We start from the raw sequence: 19,377 nt of genomic DNA, 5'->3' as shown, positions 1-19,377 counted from the left end.
ACTTCTACACCAGCTCCACTTTCCCACAATGTCTCACATCCCTTGATTCCTAGACTGTTAAAAAAGACAGCAGCTTCAATCTTGAATAAAGACATTGACTAGGCACCCATGCTTCTCTACAGTATAAGCATTCCAAAGATTCTGCCTCGTTCAGCCTTGTTAAAAATATTACATATTTCAGTGAGGTCACCTCTGATTCTCGAGAGCAGAATTAAGAGAAAGTCAACTATATGCCGCCACCCTATGGCTCTGAATATTGGTGCAACAATGCCCTGGGCCATTGAGCAGGAGTTCTTAAAATCTCCAACCACTACCTTGTGCTCAAATGATCATTAAAGAACTACATACTTTACATGTTCAGAGTTGCAAAAGTTTGCCAGAATGCACAGATGTTGTACAAAGCAGTTTTCTGACGTTCATAAGACATGGGCCGGAGCCCCCTCCTTGGAATAAATTTACTTCAGAAAGCAACAAATATGGTATGAAGTGAGAAGTGTTTGAATAACATGGTTTACCCGTGGCTCATGAAGTACAGCTTCACTTTGCTTGCTTATGGCATCCTTTATTTGCTTCCTGTCCACAGAGCTCCCTGAGCTGCCCACTGTGGGCAGCAAGCTGCTTGGAAAATGAGCATGGAAGAATGGCAGGGTGCTGTCTGTTTTGTTTACGGAACGTGTGGCTCTAATTGGCGTGTGTTTGTTTTTGCTCTTTAGCTGGGATGACAGCAGTTCCGTCAGCAGTGGGATTAGCGACACAATAGACAACCTCAGCACCGACGACATTAACACAAGTTCTTCCATCAGCTCGTATGCCAACACACCAGCCACCTCTCGCAAAAACCCCGAATGCCAGGTAAGGGGAATCAGCTCAGTTCAGCCCTGTGGACATCAGGGCTCGTGACCTCTCCCACACACCATAGGACCGTCAGAAATAGAAATGACAGTAGGCTGTTCAGCCCCTCGAGCCTGCACCATCACTCAATAGCCTGATGGCTGATCCGACATTCCTCATGTCCACTATCCTGTCCTTTCTCCATAATCCTTGATTCCCCAACTGATCAAGAAACTATCTATCTCAGTCTTAAATATACACAAGGACTCTACTCCACAGCTCGCTGGAGCAAGGAGTTCCAAAGACTCTCAGCTCTCTGAGAGAAGACATTCCTTTTAATGTCAGTCTGAAATTGGCACACCTTCACGTTGAAACTATATTGTCTGGTCCTAGCCTCTCCCATTAAGGGAAACATCCTCTCAGCATTTACCTTGTCAATCTCTTAAGAATCCTCTATGTTTCGATGAGATCACCTGTCATTCTCCTAAACACCAGTGAGTAGTGTCCCAACCTGCTTAACTTTTGCTCATGAGACAATCCCCCCACACTGGGGATCATTCTGGTGAGCCTTTTCAGACCTGCCATTTTTGGCTTCATTCAGTGAAGTGCAGCCCCTGTGCAGGCTGTGGTAGTTGAGGAAGGCCCTGCCTCCTCACCTCACCCCACACTTGTGGGCTGGTCACCCTCAAACTGTACTGAACCAATCATCTCTCAGTATTGGAGAGAATGTTTATTTACCATTCAGTAAAGGCAAAGGGCAAAATCATGGGACAGATGGTCCCTTTCTGCATGTCACACATTGAACGTTCACAATCAATTTATTTATTATTTAAACAGAAAAGTTTATTTCTTGAAATCATGTCTAAAATTCTCTCTTTAATATATTTCCACACTCTGTGGTCAAGAGCTCAGGAAGCTGGACCCTGTCCCCTTTTGGTCAGACCTCGTGGAAGCTTGAGAAATAAAAATGTCAGACTTGTAGTCTCAACAAAGTACTCCTCTTTTTGGAAGTGAGAATAACCAGTTGCTATGTCTTATAATTTAATGCATTCAGGAGATTTACTTGTTGCTGGCTAGGCTAGCATTTATTGTCCATCCCTCATTGTCCACATTGAGTGTCAGTCACATTGCTGTGGGTCTGGATTTGCAAGTAGTCTAGACCAAGTAAGGGCGGAAGATTTCCTTCCCTAAAAGACATTAGTGAACCAGGTAGCTTTTCTTGACAATTGGCAATGGTTATCAATCGACTCTTAATTCTAGACATTTTAGTTGATTAAAATTATGCCAGAGGCCATGGCAGGAATTGAACACAGGTCCCTAGGACATTACTTGGATTTCTGGACTTACAGATGATACCACTCGGATATCACATCCCCAGGACCCTTGGGAATGTGAACTCAGGCTATTGAACTGTGGTGGAAACACATCTGATCGCCCAGTTCCGTTTTCATCCAGCGTTTACACACTTTCCAGCAGAAATGTAGCGCCTCTTCTCCCATTCCCTTCACTCCACCAATCCTTTTCTATGCAAGAAACACAATTACTTATCACTACATTGCTTGGCAGCTACTGTACTAATACAGCTCAAGTGTAACTCATGATCCTTTTGCTCTGAATAGGTTGGTTTCATGTCTGAGCACAGTCTGACTAACCAACCAGGATCTGTCAGGCTCCACCTTCCGGATTCTGCCAAATGGGCAACTGCTACTGAGACCATGAGGAGTTTATTCCTTGATACCTGGCATCATGCTGTCTCTGGTGTTCACTCACGTTCACACAGTCACAGAATTGTTACAACACAGAGGGAGGCCATTCAGTCGATCCTGTCTGCCCTGGTCCAAACCCTCATCCCAATTGCCTGCCTTTTTCCCGTATCCCAGCACACTATTTCTATCAAAATAGTTGTCCCATTCTCTTTTGAATGCCTCAATTAAACCTGTCCCCACCACATTTCCAGGTGGTGCATTCCAGACCCTAACTACACGTTACTTGAAAAAATATTTTTCACCTTGCCCTTGCCTTGTTTGCATATCATTTTAAATCAACGCCATCTTCATTCCTTTATTTCATGAGCATGAAGCCTATTTGGCCTGCTCGAGATTTTGAAAACCTCATCCAAATCTCCTCTTCGCCTTCATCTCTCAAGGAGAACTGTCTCAACGTCTTCAAACTATCGTCCGATCAATGCTGGAATCAATCTTGCAAATCATATTTTATCTTTCTGAACATAAGTCAATGTTTGTATTATGTCTGTGTTCCGTGGAATTCACGTGCTGGATTGGTGCTTTTAATGACAGTACCAAAACACCACTCTATGAATGCTCATTGGCCAGAGTACATGGTAATCGTAAGTTAGAATGGGGCCACTGTAGAGATGCTGCTTTAAGTTTCAGAAGTAAATTCAAGTCTTGAGAGATATGAAATTTCACAGTACAGTAATGTTTCTCCTTACAATTATACATGTGATAGGATTCTACAAATTGTACACTGTTTGGGAGTCTAATTATATATTTCAACCGTGTCGAAGTATTGTTTTCAGTTTTGTTGTTGGAATCTCAGTGTCACGAAAAGGTAGAGACAAAGTGTTGTGAACAGTGTTTAAAGAGAAATGGCCACTATGAGTGATTAGCAGATGGGACTTTTATGAAGAATGACTAATTTTGAAACACTTAATGAAACAAGCATGAAGCAACTTATTGGTGCAGTCAACTGTAAACCAGCTTGTATCCAGTGAACTGCAATCTAAAGTAGAACAAGTCACAGGTTGCACCTCCCTAACCAGCTCTCTCTGGTCTGGCATCTGACTGTGAAACTGCGACACATTGCAATTCTTGTTTCCCCTATTGTGGCATCTAACAACTTCGCATGACCTTTATTCATATCACATTTTGTTACACTTCGCCCATTTTGGATAGGTTAAATTCTGTCGCAGCTTCGAAATTGAAAAATCATTCAGACAATAGACATTCAATTGATCCGAGTCATAGTGAGATCTTTATTAAATTGTGAAATAAGGTTTGGGTATACTTGATATTTTCATTGGCTTGAGGGATTTAAGTCACTGACATGGCAGTAAAATCAGTAACTCGCATTTAATTGATGATTGTTTTGACCCTGACAGATGACCTTCCATGGTCTGGTATGTTCTCTGGCCGGCAAAGACTCCTGAGGCTACTTGCTTTGGGAGCTATAACTGGTACTATATTGCGAAATTTGCTTTGTGGAAACCAGTCAGTTTCATCGAGTGATGGAGTTCTGCAGCACAGACAAATGCCCATCACATCTGTGTTGCATAAAAACAACCATGCAACAATTCTAATCCCATTTTCTAGCACTTGGCCTTTCGCCTTGTGTGCCTTGGCCTCACAAGTGAACAAAATATTTTCAAACTTTTAGCTTCTAATTTGTTGGACATTTTGAGCTATTATGGGAGTTGGAGTAAGTATATATAACATTTGAAAATGTACTGAGCTTTCATCATTGTGTTGCAATATGTATGATGTAGCCATTCTGCTTGTAGAAAGGAGAACCTGTGGCTTGTGTGAAAACAACAGAAGGCACCAATTGTAGTCCATAATGTGCTTGTATTATGGAAACAGGAATGTCTGGAGAAACTCAGGTCTGGCAGCACCTGAAGAGAGCGAAACAGAGTTCATTAAACAAGACTCAAAATGTTAACTCACTTTCCCTCTCCACAGATGCTGCCAGCTCTGAGTTTCACCAACACTTTCTGTTTTTATTTCAGATCTACAGCACCCCAGTATTTTGATTTTGTTTGAATTATAGAAACTTTGGTTTGAAGCCTAGGTTTGCTTTCTGGTTAATAATGATTAGATTACATTAGATTACTTACAGTGTGGAAACAGGCCCTTCGGCCCAACAAGTCCACACCAACCCTCCGAAGAGCAACCCAGACCAATTCCCCTACATTTACCCCTTCACCTAACACTACGGGCAATTTAGCATGGCCAATTCACCGAACCTGCACATCTTTGGACTGTGGGAGGAAACCGGAGCACCCAGAGGAAACCCACGCAGACACGGGGAGAATGTGCAAACTCCACATAGACAGTCGCCTGAGGTGGGAATTGAACCCGGGTCTCTGGTGCTGTGAGGCAGCAGTGCTAACCACTGCACGATGAGTTGCAAATGGGATTCAATTCAAATAAATGAGAAGTGATGCACTTGGGCAGAACAAACAGGGCAAGGGAATAGATGATGAAAGGTAACACACTAGGCAGGTCAGAAGGACCTTGGTGTGAATGGTGTGGATAAATTGGTTAAGATAATATATGGGGTATTTGGCTTTATTAGCCCAGGCATAGAGTTTAAGGGCAGGGAGGAGATGTTGGAACTGTATGAGAAGTTGGTTAGGCCACAGCGAGAATATAGTACATAGTTCTAGAATTCACTTTATAGCAAGGCTGCACACACTTTATAGGTGTGCAGTTCTGTTCTCCAAATTTGAGGAAGGACATTCTGGCTATGGAGGGAGTGCAGTGTGTGTTCACGAGGTCAATTCCTGGAATGGCGGGACTATCTTATGTGGAAAGATTGGAGCAACTGGGCTTGTATACCCTTGAGTTTAGAAGACTGAGAGGGGATCTGATTGACAGATTATTAAAGGATTGGACACTCTGGAGGCAGGAAACATGTTTCCGCTGATGGGTGAGTCCCGAACCAGAGGACACAGCTTAAAAAATAAGGGGTAGGCCATTTAGGACAGAGATGAGGAGAAATTTCATCACCCAGAGAGTGGTGGGTGTGTGGAATGCTCTCCCCCAGAAGGCAGTGGAGGCCCAATCTCTGGATTCGTTTAAGAAAGAGTTGGATAGAGCTCTCAAAGATAGTGGAATTAAGGGTCATGGAGATAAGGCAGGAACAGGATACTGATTGAGGATGATCAGCCATGACCATAATGAATGGTGGTGCAGGCTTGAAGAGCAGAATGGCCTACGCCTGCACCTATTGTCTATAGTAATAGCACTGGAGAGGGTGCAGAGATTTACCAGGACTGGAGGGTTTCAGCTATGAAGAGAGATTGGACAGACTGGGGTTGTTTTCCTTGGAACAGAGGAAACTGAGGGGTGATAAGATCGAGTTGTATAAAATGATGAGGGGCATAGAAAGGGTAGGTATGAAGAAACCATTCCTCTTGGTAGAGAGAGATCAATGACTGAGAGCACACATTTAAAATAAGGGACAGGAGGTTTAGAGGAGGTGTGAGGAAACTTCTTTCCACCCAGATGATGGTGGGAATCTGGAATTCACTGCCTGGAAAGATAGTAGAGTCAGAAACTTTCATAATATTTACAAATTATTTAGATATGCACTTAAGGCACACAAGGCTAAGGGCCAAGTGCTTCAAAATGGGATTGGAATAGTTCGCTAGTTATCTTTGACTGGCCCTGACCACAATGGGCCAAAAGGCCATTTTCTTTCCTGTAGACCCTTATGACTTGATATTAAAAAAGTATACTGTTTTGTCAAATACCTGAACTATTCTTCAAAATAGTTCATATGCACTTCAATCCCATTTATAAGGTGCAGCGTTCCTTTCCTATTTTGTTGAAATTTCTGTAGCTTTGGCACCGAAGAAAAGCTTGCTTAATATTGTCTGTTCTCAATTACAGTCTGTGCCTCTCAATTTAATTATTTGATTAAAGTGATATAATATTTCCATTTTTCACGTTGCTGATAACTATTTGTTCACTTATGGGACATTGGCTGACATTGTTTGATTCATACTATTGGGTAATTTATTACGTTTGTAGGATAATTTTGCATAGTCTGGAGACTATTAAAAAAACTTTGCTACAATCTAAATCTGCTCAAATGCTTGATGGCAAGATATAGAACACACAGTAGAGATTCAGTGAAAAGTACAATTAATGGATATTGAGGAAGCTATTTCAGGAACATATGTTGGATAGTCCACAATGCATTCTTATCAGTTCGCTCTGAAAATGGAATGCTTTCATACTTAATGGAAAATAATGATTGTTTTTAAAGATAAATAAAGTGAGTTAGATACTGTTCAGTCTGGTGTACAAATGTATACAGTCACTTGGAGTAGAGAACTTGAGAATTTGAAAAAAGACATTTTTGTCAAAGATTTTTGGCTTGCACTCATTAGAGTAATTTGTAAAAAATACCAAAGAGAAGTGACAACAACATTTATTCCATTTGAGAAGAGTTATATCAGACTCCAAACATTAACTCTTTCTTTCTCCACAGATGCTGCCAGACCTGCTGAGTTTCTCCAGCATTTTCTTTTTTATTTTAGATTTCCAGCATCTGCAAAATTTTATTTCATTTAAAAACTCATGTGTTTGTAAAAAGAACCAAAATTGTGATACTGCATTATGTTATATACATTCAACACTGGAAATTCCCCAAATTTCTCTGATCCATTGCTGTAATCGGAGGGTTCTGGGGCAGTTTCATAGTAAGCTGTTATCAGTTGTGGTGAAAGCATTGATCCAGAATCTCTCGTTTAAAAAAAAGATTCTGGTGCTTAAGATTGAGTGTCCAATAAAATGTGCACTGAACAAAACATTTTCCAAACTGCTAAATAGAGAAAATGGCCATTGATTGAATTTCCCATTCAGTTATGATGCTTGATTTGTTTCTGTCAAGCAGTTCAGGATCCAAGGTGGCAAAGCCTCACCTTTTGAATGTCTTCGAGTAAAAAGTGAGGTCTGCAGATGCTGGAGATCAGAACTGAAAATGTGTTGCTGGTTAAAGCACAGCAGGTTAGGCAGCATCCAAGGAACAGGAAATTTGACGTTTCGGGCCAGAGCCCTTCATCAGAAACATTCCTGATGAAGGGCTCTGGCCCGAAATGTCGAATTTCCTGTTCCTTGGATGCTGCCTAACCTGCTGTGCTTTAACCAGCAACACATTTTCAGCTTTTGAATGTCTTACCTATTTGTTGTACATTCATTTGAACTAATAGGTACTACATTTATAAATCCTGGCATGAAAGATATCTTCCACATACTTCAAGTAAGTGAGAGATTTTCAATATCATCTCATGAAGAGAGTGATGGGCAGATTTTAACACAGACTTACTTTGCAACAGATGTATCAGGCAGCAAATAAAAGTCTAGCTCAAGAACGTAAACTAATTACAAATCGTACATTTCAGATCAAGTGACCCTTCCTCAGAACTCAACCCGAAACATTTAACTGATTTCTCGCTGATGTTGCCAGAGATTTTCCAGCCATTTCTGTTTTTGTTTCTGGTTTACAGCACCTGCAATTCTTTTGGTTTTTATTTTGTAGATTTCATAGTTCCTGCTTCCACATCCAGTTTGTCTTACAGATGAGAATTCTGTCCCACTTATAATTGCTAGAGATGGATTGAGGATGCAAAACAGTTAAAGATCTTCATAAAGATAGGAAACCATCTGCAGCACCAGTTTTTGTTTTAGCCTATCTGGCTTGCATTGCCCACACTTGTAATTAAAAAGCTAGAGCATGTTATTTGAAAGTAATAGATTTTTTTTTGTCCAGCCTCAGACTGACGCTGAGAAGCATTCGGAAAGGAACTCCACTTGGTCTGCTGAAGAAATAAAGAGATCAGATGGTGGATCGGATAGCGGAATAAAGATGGATTCCAGCTCAAAATGGAGGCGGAACCCGTCGGATGTTTCTGATGAGTCAGAGAAAGGTGGCTCAAACAAGAAGACCACAGTCATTTCCCAGACAGGATCCTGGCGTCGAGGGATGACAGCGCAGGTTGGCATCACCACACCAAGGGCTAAAACACCTGCCAACACACTTAAAGCGCATGGAGCAGGTGAGGAAAGTTAGCCATTTGGCTTCCAGCTGGGTTTGCTGCCTCTTGGACCGCAGGAAGGGAGCACAGTTTGTCACGTACACAATACAATAACCCCATTAAACTCCACAGCTTCTGAGACCTAGGTTGAGGCTCTAGTCTGGGGACTGGGATCTTTTCATCAAAGGCAGCAGTGATTATCTGTGTATATTTCTGTATATTTTATATAAGCAGATATAATAACTTCTAGTGATTATAATTCTTACAATTTTTGAAATAATTTGCAAACTTCCTTCTTGTCCCAGTCCCAACTTTTACAACCGGCTCCATTTTCACGCCTTGTTCCCTGACAGACAATCTCAGAATTTCTGTGTCTTTGAAATCAAAATAGCCAGTCTTCAAAGTTGTGTTCAAGTAAGCACAGACATCATTGATCTGACTGTAGCTTATGGCCATGCTGCCCCTCTTGTTGAGTATCTCACTGCCCTGCCCCCATACCCAGAATCATCACTCCCTCTTGCCCATCACCCCACTGGCTACCCTGATCTTGAAGTGAAGTGGCAGGCTGGGCCATGAGCTGGGTGGCAAAGGGGTGGATTGGGGGCACTCAAGCAGAGAACAGGGTGCCAAAGGACAGGGCACAGAGGGAGTAGTAAATGCACAACAATGGCATCAGTGACACCAAGATCCCATGTGAGCACATTGAGATACAGTGCTGTGTTAGAAAGGAATTTGGAAGTGATCCCTTTCTGTCTACGTCCAGAAGGCAGTTGAAGATTGCTGTTTGCCCCAGTTGTGTGTTGCTGGGAGGAGACAATATGTACTTGGAAATGGAGAGTCATTAAAATAACACTGAAACGTTCTCAGGGCACTTTTCAGAGATCCCACAATCTGAATCTGAATATTCCATGTTCTCTCAAACTACTCCATGATTTAGTTAGAAATACACTAAAGCAAGATGTCATGGATCTGGGGATTGGATGGGAAAAAGACGAAAGATAAAGTTATCATTGTCCTACCAGACCATGGGGCTGCTCTCTCAGTTAGAGAGAGGTGATTGGTGGTGCTTTAACCTGAGGATCAACACGCTTCAGGAGAGGTTGAGAAAGAGAGTCCTTCAGAGAAATCTCAGTTGGTGCAGGAATTGAACCGACAATGTTAGTGTCACTGCAAACAGCTGTCCAGCCAACTAAGCTTCAATCTGTGTCACTCCCTATGAAGAAGAAAAGCTGCAAAGACTGAACTCGAGACGTAGTTCTGCTGTAATCCTTGCAGCCTGACCCTTGGCTGCCATCTGACAGGTCCTGGTTGTTGACGTGTTCTCTGAGGTGAGCTCACATTCCAGGGGGATCATGGCTGATTCAGCAGGCTACACCCAAACTGCTCTCTGCATGGTGGTTCAGATCTGTTTCTTTGAAAGGCAAAATCTAAACTTGGAGCTGAGTCAGATTTTTGCCATATTACTCAGTCACAGAGAGGGAATTATCTTCTTCATTCAGAGTTAGATGGCATTTAAAGGGCTTTGCTCAGTTCAATCTCAGGTCTTTGATCTAGTCCCATTGGTTATACGGGTAACCAGTGAAACAATGCATTCACTTCACAAGCTCCTTTCTCAAAAGGATTTCTGCAAAGTTCACATGACCAGGGGCTATCCTTGCATAAAGTCTCCATTTAGCAGTGGAATTACTTTAATGTATCCTGAGGCACTCACCAGAGACTTAAAGCTCAATCTCTCCCTCGCCTCCTGACAATAATCAACGGGGATCATGCTCAACATCTGTTCCGTTTGCAAACCCAGTGCTTCATTTGACATCACAATAGAACATTTGGACCTCTCATTTCAAAGTGTACACCCAAATGTGTTTACACAAATTATTTTGGCTGGACTGGTAAATGATGTGAGTAGTGAAGAAAATATTGTTGAAATTTACATTATGTGCTAACGGAACAAAATTTTTCCATCTTGCCACAAATTAACTACTTGTTCTGCAATTACTTAATGAGATGTCAACAATTTGAAAAGTATTGTATTGCCTAGACTAAATGCATAAAACTGAATGAGATTTTACAATGATTTATAGTCAACTAGTGGCAAGTCAAGCTTGAGAACATGTCAAAACATTCTTGTAATACACAGGATAACAATCACAGCACATACTCTCACCACTTTTTTCTCCAGCAAATAAATGAAATTCTCACTTAAACTCTGTCCCAATCAACTATACTCGTTCTCTCTCTGAATCATTTTAATATTTTAAGAGTAATTTTAATGTCATCCTAAATTAATATAATTCACTAATATTCCACCTACTCTTCCAATCATTTCAAATTGTGTGAACTCCTAACTTCATTTTTACTGTCGAGCATGTTGAACATTACCTTTGCAAAACTTGCACGTTGCAGCAAATAAGGAACAAAGATCCTTTTTTGAAGCAACTCTGCTGTATGAACAACTGATGACAGATGAAACACATCTGTGCACCCAGCTTTGCTGGGAATCAAGTGATCTCCCAGGAGAGGTGAGCAACCAGATTTAAAACTCCCGGACAGTGGTAGAGAAAGCCTCACTCAGACCCATTAAGGAATTTAATCCAGCTCTGATATTATTTAAACTTGGGGCTAAATCTTAACCAGAAATTGGCAAAGTGACGATTTGGGGCGTTTCATGGCGGCTGTCTCACTCAACCCTAACTGTGTACCTGGGCTATTTTACAAACACATCTCATTAACCGTGCACCTCATGTCATATTCTGCTTGCTGCAGGTGAAATTGCTGACCACTGCCAGAAGTTTCTTGCATTGGCACCAAGTTTAAACCCATGGGGTCAAGCTGTACTGTATGGTTTGTTTTATTTGCCCTGATATGTCAGACAGAGGGTAATGTTTTTTATATAGAATCTCTACAGTAAGGAAACAGGCCCTTTGGCCCAACAAGTCCACACTGACACTACAAGGAGTAGCCCACCCAGACCCATTCCCCTACCCTATTATTGTATATTTACCTCTGACTAATGCACCTAACCTACACATTCTGAACACTATGGGCAATTTAGTATGGCCAATTCACCAGACTTGCACATCTTTGGACTGTGGGAGGAAACCTGAGCACCCGGAGGAAACCTACGCAGACACGGAGAGAATGTGCAGTCACCTGAGGCTGGAATCGAACCCGAGTTCCTGGCACTGTGAGGCCGCAGTGCTACCCACTGATCCAGCGTGCTACCCCGTTTGGCATCCCACGCTGCCAGTGGGGACTGATGGTCCTGGTGTGCGGGTGTGCAGTCGCTGCTCTGTCACATATCCAGAGATGTTGGTGATTGATAGAGGTCTGGAGCAGCAGGTGGTACGTTGGAGTTGCCAGGTTACCCACTCTGCGATTCCTGTTAGATTAGATTAGCTTCTCTACAGTGTAGAAACAGGCCCTTCGGCCCAACAAGTCCACACCGCCCCTCCGAAGAGAAACCCAACCAAACACATTCCCCTACCCTATATTTACCCTGGACTAACGCACCTAACACTGTGGGCAATTTAGCATGGCCAATTCGCCTGACCTGCACATCTTTTTGGCCTGTGCACCCGGAGGAAATCCACACAGACACAGGGAGAATGTGCAGACTCCACACAGACAGGCGGGAATCAAACCCAGGGCCCTGGTGCTGTGAGGCAGCAGTGCTAACACTGAGGCACTCAGTTAATCTTAGCCCTCTCCGCCCCCACCCCACTCTGGCCTATCACCCTCACCTTTACCTCCTTCCACCTATCCCACCTCCATCGCCCCTCCCCCAAGTCCCTCCTCCCTACCTTTTATCTTAGCCTGCTTGGCTACTCTCTCTCATTCCTGATGAAGGGCTTATGCTCGAAATGTCGAATTCTCTATTCCTGAGATGCTGCCTGGCCTGCTGTGCTTTGACCAGCAACACATTTTCAGCTGTGATCTCCAGCATCTGCAGACCTCATTTTTTACTAGGAATTGTTACTGTCCAGTTTCTGTCCACTTGGTTGGAGAAGAGTAAACTGCATATCAATAAGGTGAGATGACACCATAATGAAATGATAATGCAAGCAATTAGGACTCTCCACACTCACTAGCAAGAATTCCATGTCACTGTTCAGCACATAGTTGGAATATGGGACTTTTTGTCTTCAACAGCGAAAAGCTCCTCACTGCCAATCTCACGCAATTCTCCAAAAATTCCGGCCAATTTCCACATCGCTCAGGGGCTGAGAGGATTCTGCCCTTGGTGCTTTTATCATATCAACTGCTAAGGGCTACATACATATTGAAAATAGAGCCCCCAAAATCACAGGATTTCTCAATAACTAAACTCCCTTCTTAAATAGTCAGCAGGAACCTTGACAGAATCTATCAAATTACAAATATCTCATAATTTTACAGACTTCTATCCACTCTCCCCTCAGCCTTCACTGCTCCAGAAAAAATAACCCATGTTTTTCTAGTCTCTCCTTATAGTTCATATCCTCTAATCCAGGCAGCATCCTGGTAAACCTCTTCTGCACCCTCTTCAAAGCCTCCACATCCTTCTTGTAATGTGGCAACCAGAATTGAATGCTATACTCTTAAGTGTGGCCGAAAAGAAGTCTTACAAAGCTGTAACATGACATCCTGACTCCTCTACTCAGTTCCCCAAACAATAAAGGTAGGCATGCTAAACACCTTCTATACCAGCCTATCTACTTGTGTGGCCACTTTCTTTAGATTTTAGATTAGACTTACAGTGTGGAAACAGGCCCTTCGGCCCAACAAGTCCACACCGACCCGCCGAAGCGCAACCCACCCATACCCCTACATTTACCCCTTACCTAACACTACGGGCAATTTAGCTTGGCCAATTCACCTGACCTGCACATCTTTGTGACTGTGGGAGGAAACCGGAGCACCCGGAGGAAACCCACGCAGACACGGGGAGAACGTGCAAACTCCACACAGTCAGTCGCCTGAGTCAGGAATTGAACCCGGGTCTCTGGCTAAATCGATTGTTGGTGGCACAGTAGCTCAGTGGTTAGCACTGCTGCCTCACAGTGCTAGGGACCTGGGTTCGAGTCCAGCCTTGGGCAACTGTCTGTGTGGAGTTTGCACGTTCTCCCCGTGTCTATGTAGGCTTCCTCCAGGTGCTCCAGTTTCCTCCCACAATCAAAAGATGTGCAGGATAGATGAATTGGCCATGCTAAATTGCTCATAGTGTTCAGAGATGTGTAGGTTAGGTGCATTAGTCAGGGGTAAAATGTAGAAAATAGGGTAGGGGAATGCATCTGGGTGGGTTACTCTTTGGAGGGTCAGTGTGGACTTGTTGGGCCAAAGGGCCTGGTTCCACACTGTCAGGATTCTATGATCTATGATGGGGGACCTTGTCAAAAGCCTTACTAAAATCCATGTAAACAACATCCACTGCTCTACCCTCATCAATCACCTTTGTCACCTCCTCGAAAAATACAATCAAGTTAGTGAGACATGACCTGCCCTGCACAAAGCCACACCGACTGTCACTCGTGCTTTTCCAAATACTTGTAAATTCTATCTCTTAAGAATTTTCTCCATTAGATCCCCAAGTACTAATGTGAGACTCACCAGTCTATAGCTTCCTGGATTTTCCCTATTTCTCTTCTTGAACAAAGGAACAGCATTAACTACTTGCCAGTTCTCCGGGACCTCTTCAGTGGCTAATGAGGAAACACAGATCTTGGTCAAGGTCCCAGTAATCTCCTTTCTTGCCTCTCAATAACCTGGGGTAGAACCATCAGGGCCTGGGGATTTATCCACCTTAATGCTCTTCAAGTGACCCAACCCCACTTCTTTCTTGATCCCAAAATGCTGTAGCATATTAGCATGCTCCACGCAAATCTCACTATCCTCCATGTCCTTCTCCTGGGTGAACACTGATGCAAAGTACTCAGGATCTCACCCACATCCTCCGTCTTTAAGCAGAAGTTCCCTCCTTTATCCTTGAGTGGTCCTGCCCTCTCCCTAGTTATCCGCTTGGTTTTAATGTATGTATAGATGAATAATTAGGAATGGACCATAAATGTTGTACAACCAGTGACCTGCATGCTCCATAAATGACCAAAAAGATGCAAACAGCAACATAGACTGGTTGGGCTGAGTGGCCTCTGTCTATGCTTTTATTCCAAGTAGTCAAAGTAACCATTGGGATAACCCCAACAAACCAGAATACCCACCTCTCCTGAGGTGAAACAATAACTGGAGGCTGGGTTGATGCCTGTTGACAGAATTTTAGGAATGCCACTCTCCCTCATTTGCAAATAGTGCTGCTACAATTTGGTTTCATAGTAAGATCACACAACAAACAGGCATAACAGCAGTCACCTTAGGTGATCCAACCCGAAAGATTCCATTTTTAAAAACATCAGGCCCAGGGTTTTTGGCTTTCAAAGGTGTTGTTCATTCTTTGTCTTTATCACTCTTTGTATCCCCAAGCTCTTGATTTCAGTCCAAGTCTTACCTTTAACCAGTTTGAACTGGTGCATTACAGTGCAGGTTGAGTATTATTTTTGGAGCAGCCTTCACCCTGAGCTCAGTTGTTTTGTAGCTTTTCCTCATTCACCTCATGGACAAGGTCAAACTTTCTGAAGAGTCAGGAGGTGTACGTTTCCCTAGTTTCCTTCAAACCTCAGTCCTCTGACACCATTCGGGCAGATGCAGATAATGTTAAAAAATTGGACTTGGAGAGGCTGTCATTGTTATCTGGATGTGAATTTTTAAGAATAAAGTCAATATGCCATTGACATACTGAAAAAAAATGCTGGAAATCACAATGGGTCAGGCAGTATCCATGGAGATAGAGCACAGCAAACCAAAATGTTAGCTTGTTGTCTCTCCATGGATGCTGCCTGATCCATTCTGATCTCCAGCAATTTTTGTTTTCAGTACAGATTCAAGCATCTGCAGCAATTTGCTCTGGCCATTGGTATACTGTTGTGCTCAGCTGTTTAAGTGTATTTCATTTTGTTTGCAGCAAAAACCGATGATGCCAAGGTGTCGGAAAAGGGCAGGCTGTCTCCAAAGTCAACAAGTGTCCATCGATCTCCTTCCGATGTGGGCCGTAGCAGCGGGGATGAAGGGAAAAAGCCTCCAGTTAGTGCTTCACGCTCAACCACGGGAACAAACACCTTTGGCTTCAAGAAACATGGTGGCTCCTCTGGACCCATCACCATGATTACAGCTAGTGGCGCCACCATCACCAGCGGTTCAGCAACTCTTGGAAAAATCCCCAAGTCATCAGGTCTTATAGGTCGATCATCGGGGCGGAAAGCCAGCGTGGATGGCTCCCAGAGCACGGAGGAGAATTACCTGGTCCTCAATGCACGCAGCAACTTGCAGTACCGCAGTCTGCCTCGTCCCAGTAAATCAAACAACCGTGGGACTGGGAATCGTTCAAGCACTAGCAGCATAGACTCCAACCTCAGCAGTAAATCAGCAGGTCTTCCTGTTTCTAAACTGAGAGAGCCATCCAAGGTAGCCCCAGGCAACACAGTGCCTACACTACCTAACCAGACTGACAAAGAGAAGGGAGTGTCGTCTGACACAGAGAGCGTAACTTCATCCAACTCCGTCAAGGTGAATCCCTCACAACTCGGAACCAACAGCACTCAGACTACCCGGCAGCAAGCATCCAAATATCCTGACATAGCCTCCCCCACCTTACGCAGGCAAGTGATATGTTATGTACAATTCAGGAATATGTAAGCGGTTAAAGAGTTTATTTCAATTTTGACTAGCTACATGTCAATACAGATCTTTTAATTCAGCCTGATAAGGAGATTATTGATGTCTTTGAGCTGGGAGATTGCTTCACAGCCTTCAGTCATAATGCATGCAGAAACTCACAGGCTGAATTCAGGGGGAAATATTTCCCTGGACTGAGAATAAGTCACACTGCAGTTTACACTTGCAATTTAGCCTGTTATCTGCAATCTACAGTAAGTATTTAGCTTTAGAATGTGCCATAGACACTGGAGGGAATTCCATCCCTAATTATATGTAGTTAAACTGCAAGCACATTCCTTATATTTATACTCATGATCTCATCACAATTAAAGAAACCTTCTCTGAACGGGATGGATACGGTAAGTACACAGCTCATTCTTGAGGGAACCAAATCTTTACTTAGCATTTAGGAATTTTTAGAAGGATATATTTTTTAAAAGGCGTTGTTTACGAAAACTTGTCCTAATGTCTCCTTGTTTGACTCTGTGTCTAATTTGCTCAATTCGATTGTAATTGGTTTACTTACACCATGGAATGTTTTATCTGTGATCAAGGTGCTATATAATTATAAATTGTTGTTGTTTTTATTGTCCTAAAAAGGTGTCTGATGAACCTTGAGCTCCAGATACATTGTAAGCATGTGAGGCAGCTCTGAATATCAGTTCAATTCAAGCTGATTTTTAAAAATGTGCTTTCATATTAGGTTAATTGGCTACACCAGTATTTAATGCCTTCTTCAACTGTCCTTGAAGATGTTGTAGTGTGCTGCATGTAGTAACTTCCTGGGCCATGGGACTATAAGACCAAGAGTAGGCCATTCAGTCCATCAGGCCTGCTCCGCCATTCATTGAGATCATGCCTCATCATCAACCTCTGTGTCACTTTCTAACTTGATCTCTATATCTCTTAATGTCATCAGTCTCCAGAAACCTATCAATCCCAGTCTTAAACATAGTGGAATGATTGAGGTTTCACAGACCTCTGAGGTAGACAATTCCAAAGATTCACCACCCTGATGAGTGAAGAAATTAACTCCCATCTCAATCTTAAATGGCCTACTCATTCGCCTGAGATTAGATCCCTTCGCTCTAGGCTCACCTAGAGGAAACATTCTATCTGTATCCACCCCGTCACAGCCCGTAAGAGGTTTGTAATTTTCAGGGAGATCACTTCTCATACTTTGAAATTGAAGAATACTGGCCTTTTCCATAATCTCTTATCATAATATAGTTACACCATCTCAGGGATTATTCTGGTGAATGTCCATTGTGCTCCTCTATGGTAAGTGTATCCTTCTCCCATTGTGATAATCTAACTGGATTAATAGTCACTGGACTATTAATCCAGAACCCCAGGCTAATGCCCAATGGATATGGGATTGAATCCTACTTTGGTACTTGGTGAAATTTGAATTCAATAAAAACCTGGAATCAAAAAGCCTAACTGCATTCATGTAGTCATTATCGATTGTTGTAAAACCTCAACTGGTTCACTAAAGTCTGTTAAAGAAAGAAATCTTTACTTATATGTGGGGTGGCTCAGTGGGTAGCATTGGTGTCTCACAGCACCAGGGACCTGGGTTCATTTCCACCCTCGGGTGACAGTATGTGTGGAGTTTGCACATTCTCCCTGTGGCAGCATGGGTTTCCTCCGGGCACTGTTTTTTCCCACAATTTGCAGATTAGGTGGATTGGCCAAGCTACATTACCCACAGTATCCAGGAATGTTCAGGTTGGGTAAATTAGCCATGGGAAACACGGGGTTGCAGGGATGGGGTGGGTCTGGACGGGATGCTGTTCGGAGGGTTGGTGTGGACTCTATGGGCCAAATGGTTCCACGATGTAGGGGTTCTATGATTCTACATGTGACTCCAGAGTCCCAGCAATATTGTGACCCTACATTGCCCTCTGGTATGGTTAAGTAAGTAACTCAGGTCAAGGGCAGTTAGGGATGGGGAGCAAATGTCAGCTTAGTTGGTGATGCTGATATCCCATGCTGGCATAAGTAAAACAGTAACCCCAGTGGGACTTGAGCTCATCTCCTGAGTGGTAATCCAGGCCTCTGAAGTACTCAGACACTGCTATTAGCACGAAGCTGTGGGCAATGATTTTGTCAGAAACAATTCTCCAATGTACACTCCAAAATAGGGCTTCATTTAAACTTGATTCCACTTCTGGGAGTTCAAATTAAATTGAATGTTGGATTAAATAAATTCCAAGTTACCAAGTAATTTGATTTAATCTATTCAAAAAATGATAGGAATCTATTGTTTAATAATAGATAAGTAACTTCAAGTTAGGAAAGGTGAACTGCATTTCCAATATAAATCCCAATCCAGCATCATAGTGGGAAGGCAGTGGTATGGTGGTAATGTTTCTGGATTAGTTCATAAAACTCCAGACTAATGTTCAGGAGATATAGGTTTGAAACTCAACATGGCAGATGGTGACATTTGAATTCAATTTAAACAAAAAAATCTGGAATGAAAAATCTTGTCTAACAGTGATCATTGAACCATTGTTAATTGCTGTTTAAAAAAAAAATTGTTCCCTTCTGGAAGAAATCTCTTGTCCTTATCTGGCATGGGCTACAACTGACTCCAGACTCACCGCAATGTGGTTGACTGGTCTGGGCAGTTAAGCATGGACAATAAATGGTGGTCTAACCAACAACGTTCATATCCCATAAACAAATGGGGAGAGAGTCAATTGAGACTGAAGTTCATTAATTGTCTGGGATTCCATTTGTTTTGTCCAGAGAATGAGCCATTGCCAAAGTGTTAGCACAATTTGCAAATGGTCTTATAATGTGGCTGGCTGGCCAGAATTCCAATGTTGCACATGGAGGAATGAGAACCTTTGAACAGTGCCAGTGAACACTTCTGATCAGAGACAGGAAAAGTCTTGTATTAGCACTTTGCCTGTATTCACTGGGGGAAACAGGAACTTAGATTAATTCAGCTCTCATTTGAAGTATGAATGTTGCAGATTGAAACACTTTCAAAATTTTTTGGAGAATCA

General features: G+C 42.7%; 1 protein-coding gene across 7 annotated transcripts in view; it reads left to right on the top strand.

The window, feature by feature from the left end:
* Positions 1 to 19,377, top strand: part of nav2a (neuron navigator 2a) — a 590,475-nt gene that overhangs the window by 433,227 nt on the left and 137,871 nt on the right. For all 7 annotated transcript variants that reach the window (XM_060839109.1, XM_060839107.1, XM_060839106.1 and 4 more), the window contains 3 exons: positions 714 to 852; positions 8,350 to 8,635; positions 15,606 to 16,299. In XM_060839109.1, the coding sequence (XP_060695092.1) occupies positions 714 to 852; positions 8,350 to 8,635; positions 15,606 to 16,299 (1,119 nt within the window). The remainder of the gene's footprint in view (positions 1 to 713; positions 853 to 8,349; positions 8,636 to 15,605; positions 16,300 to 19,377) is intronic.

This window comes from Hemiscyllium ocellatum, chromosome 18, assembly GCF_020745735.1.
Source record: "Hemiscyllium ocellatum isolate sHemOce1 chromosome 18, sHemOce1.pat.X.cur, whole genome shotgun sequence".
NCBI lineage: Eukaryota > Metazoa > Chordata > Chondrichthyes > Orectolobiformes > Hemiscylliidae > Hemiscyllium > Hemiscyllium ocellatum.
Note: the sequence above shows the minus strand (reverse complement) of the source record. Positions and strands in the feature narration are given on the sequence as shown.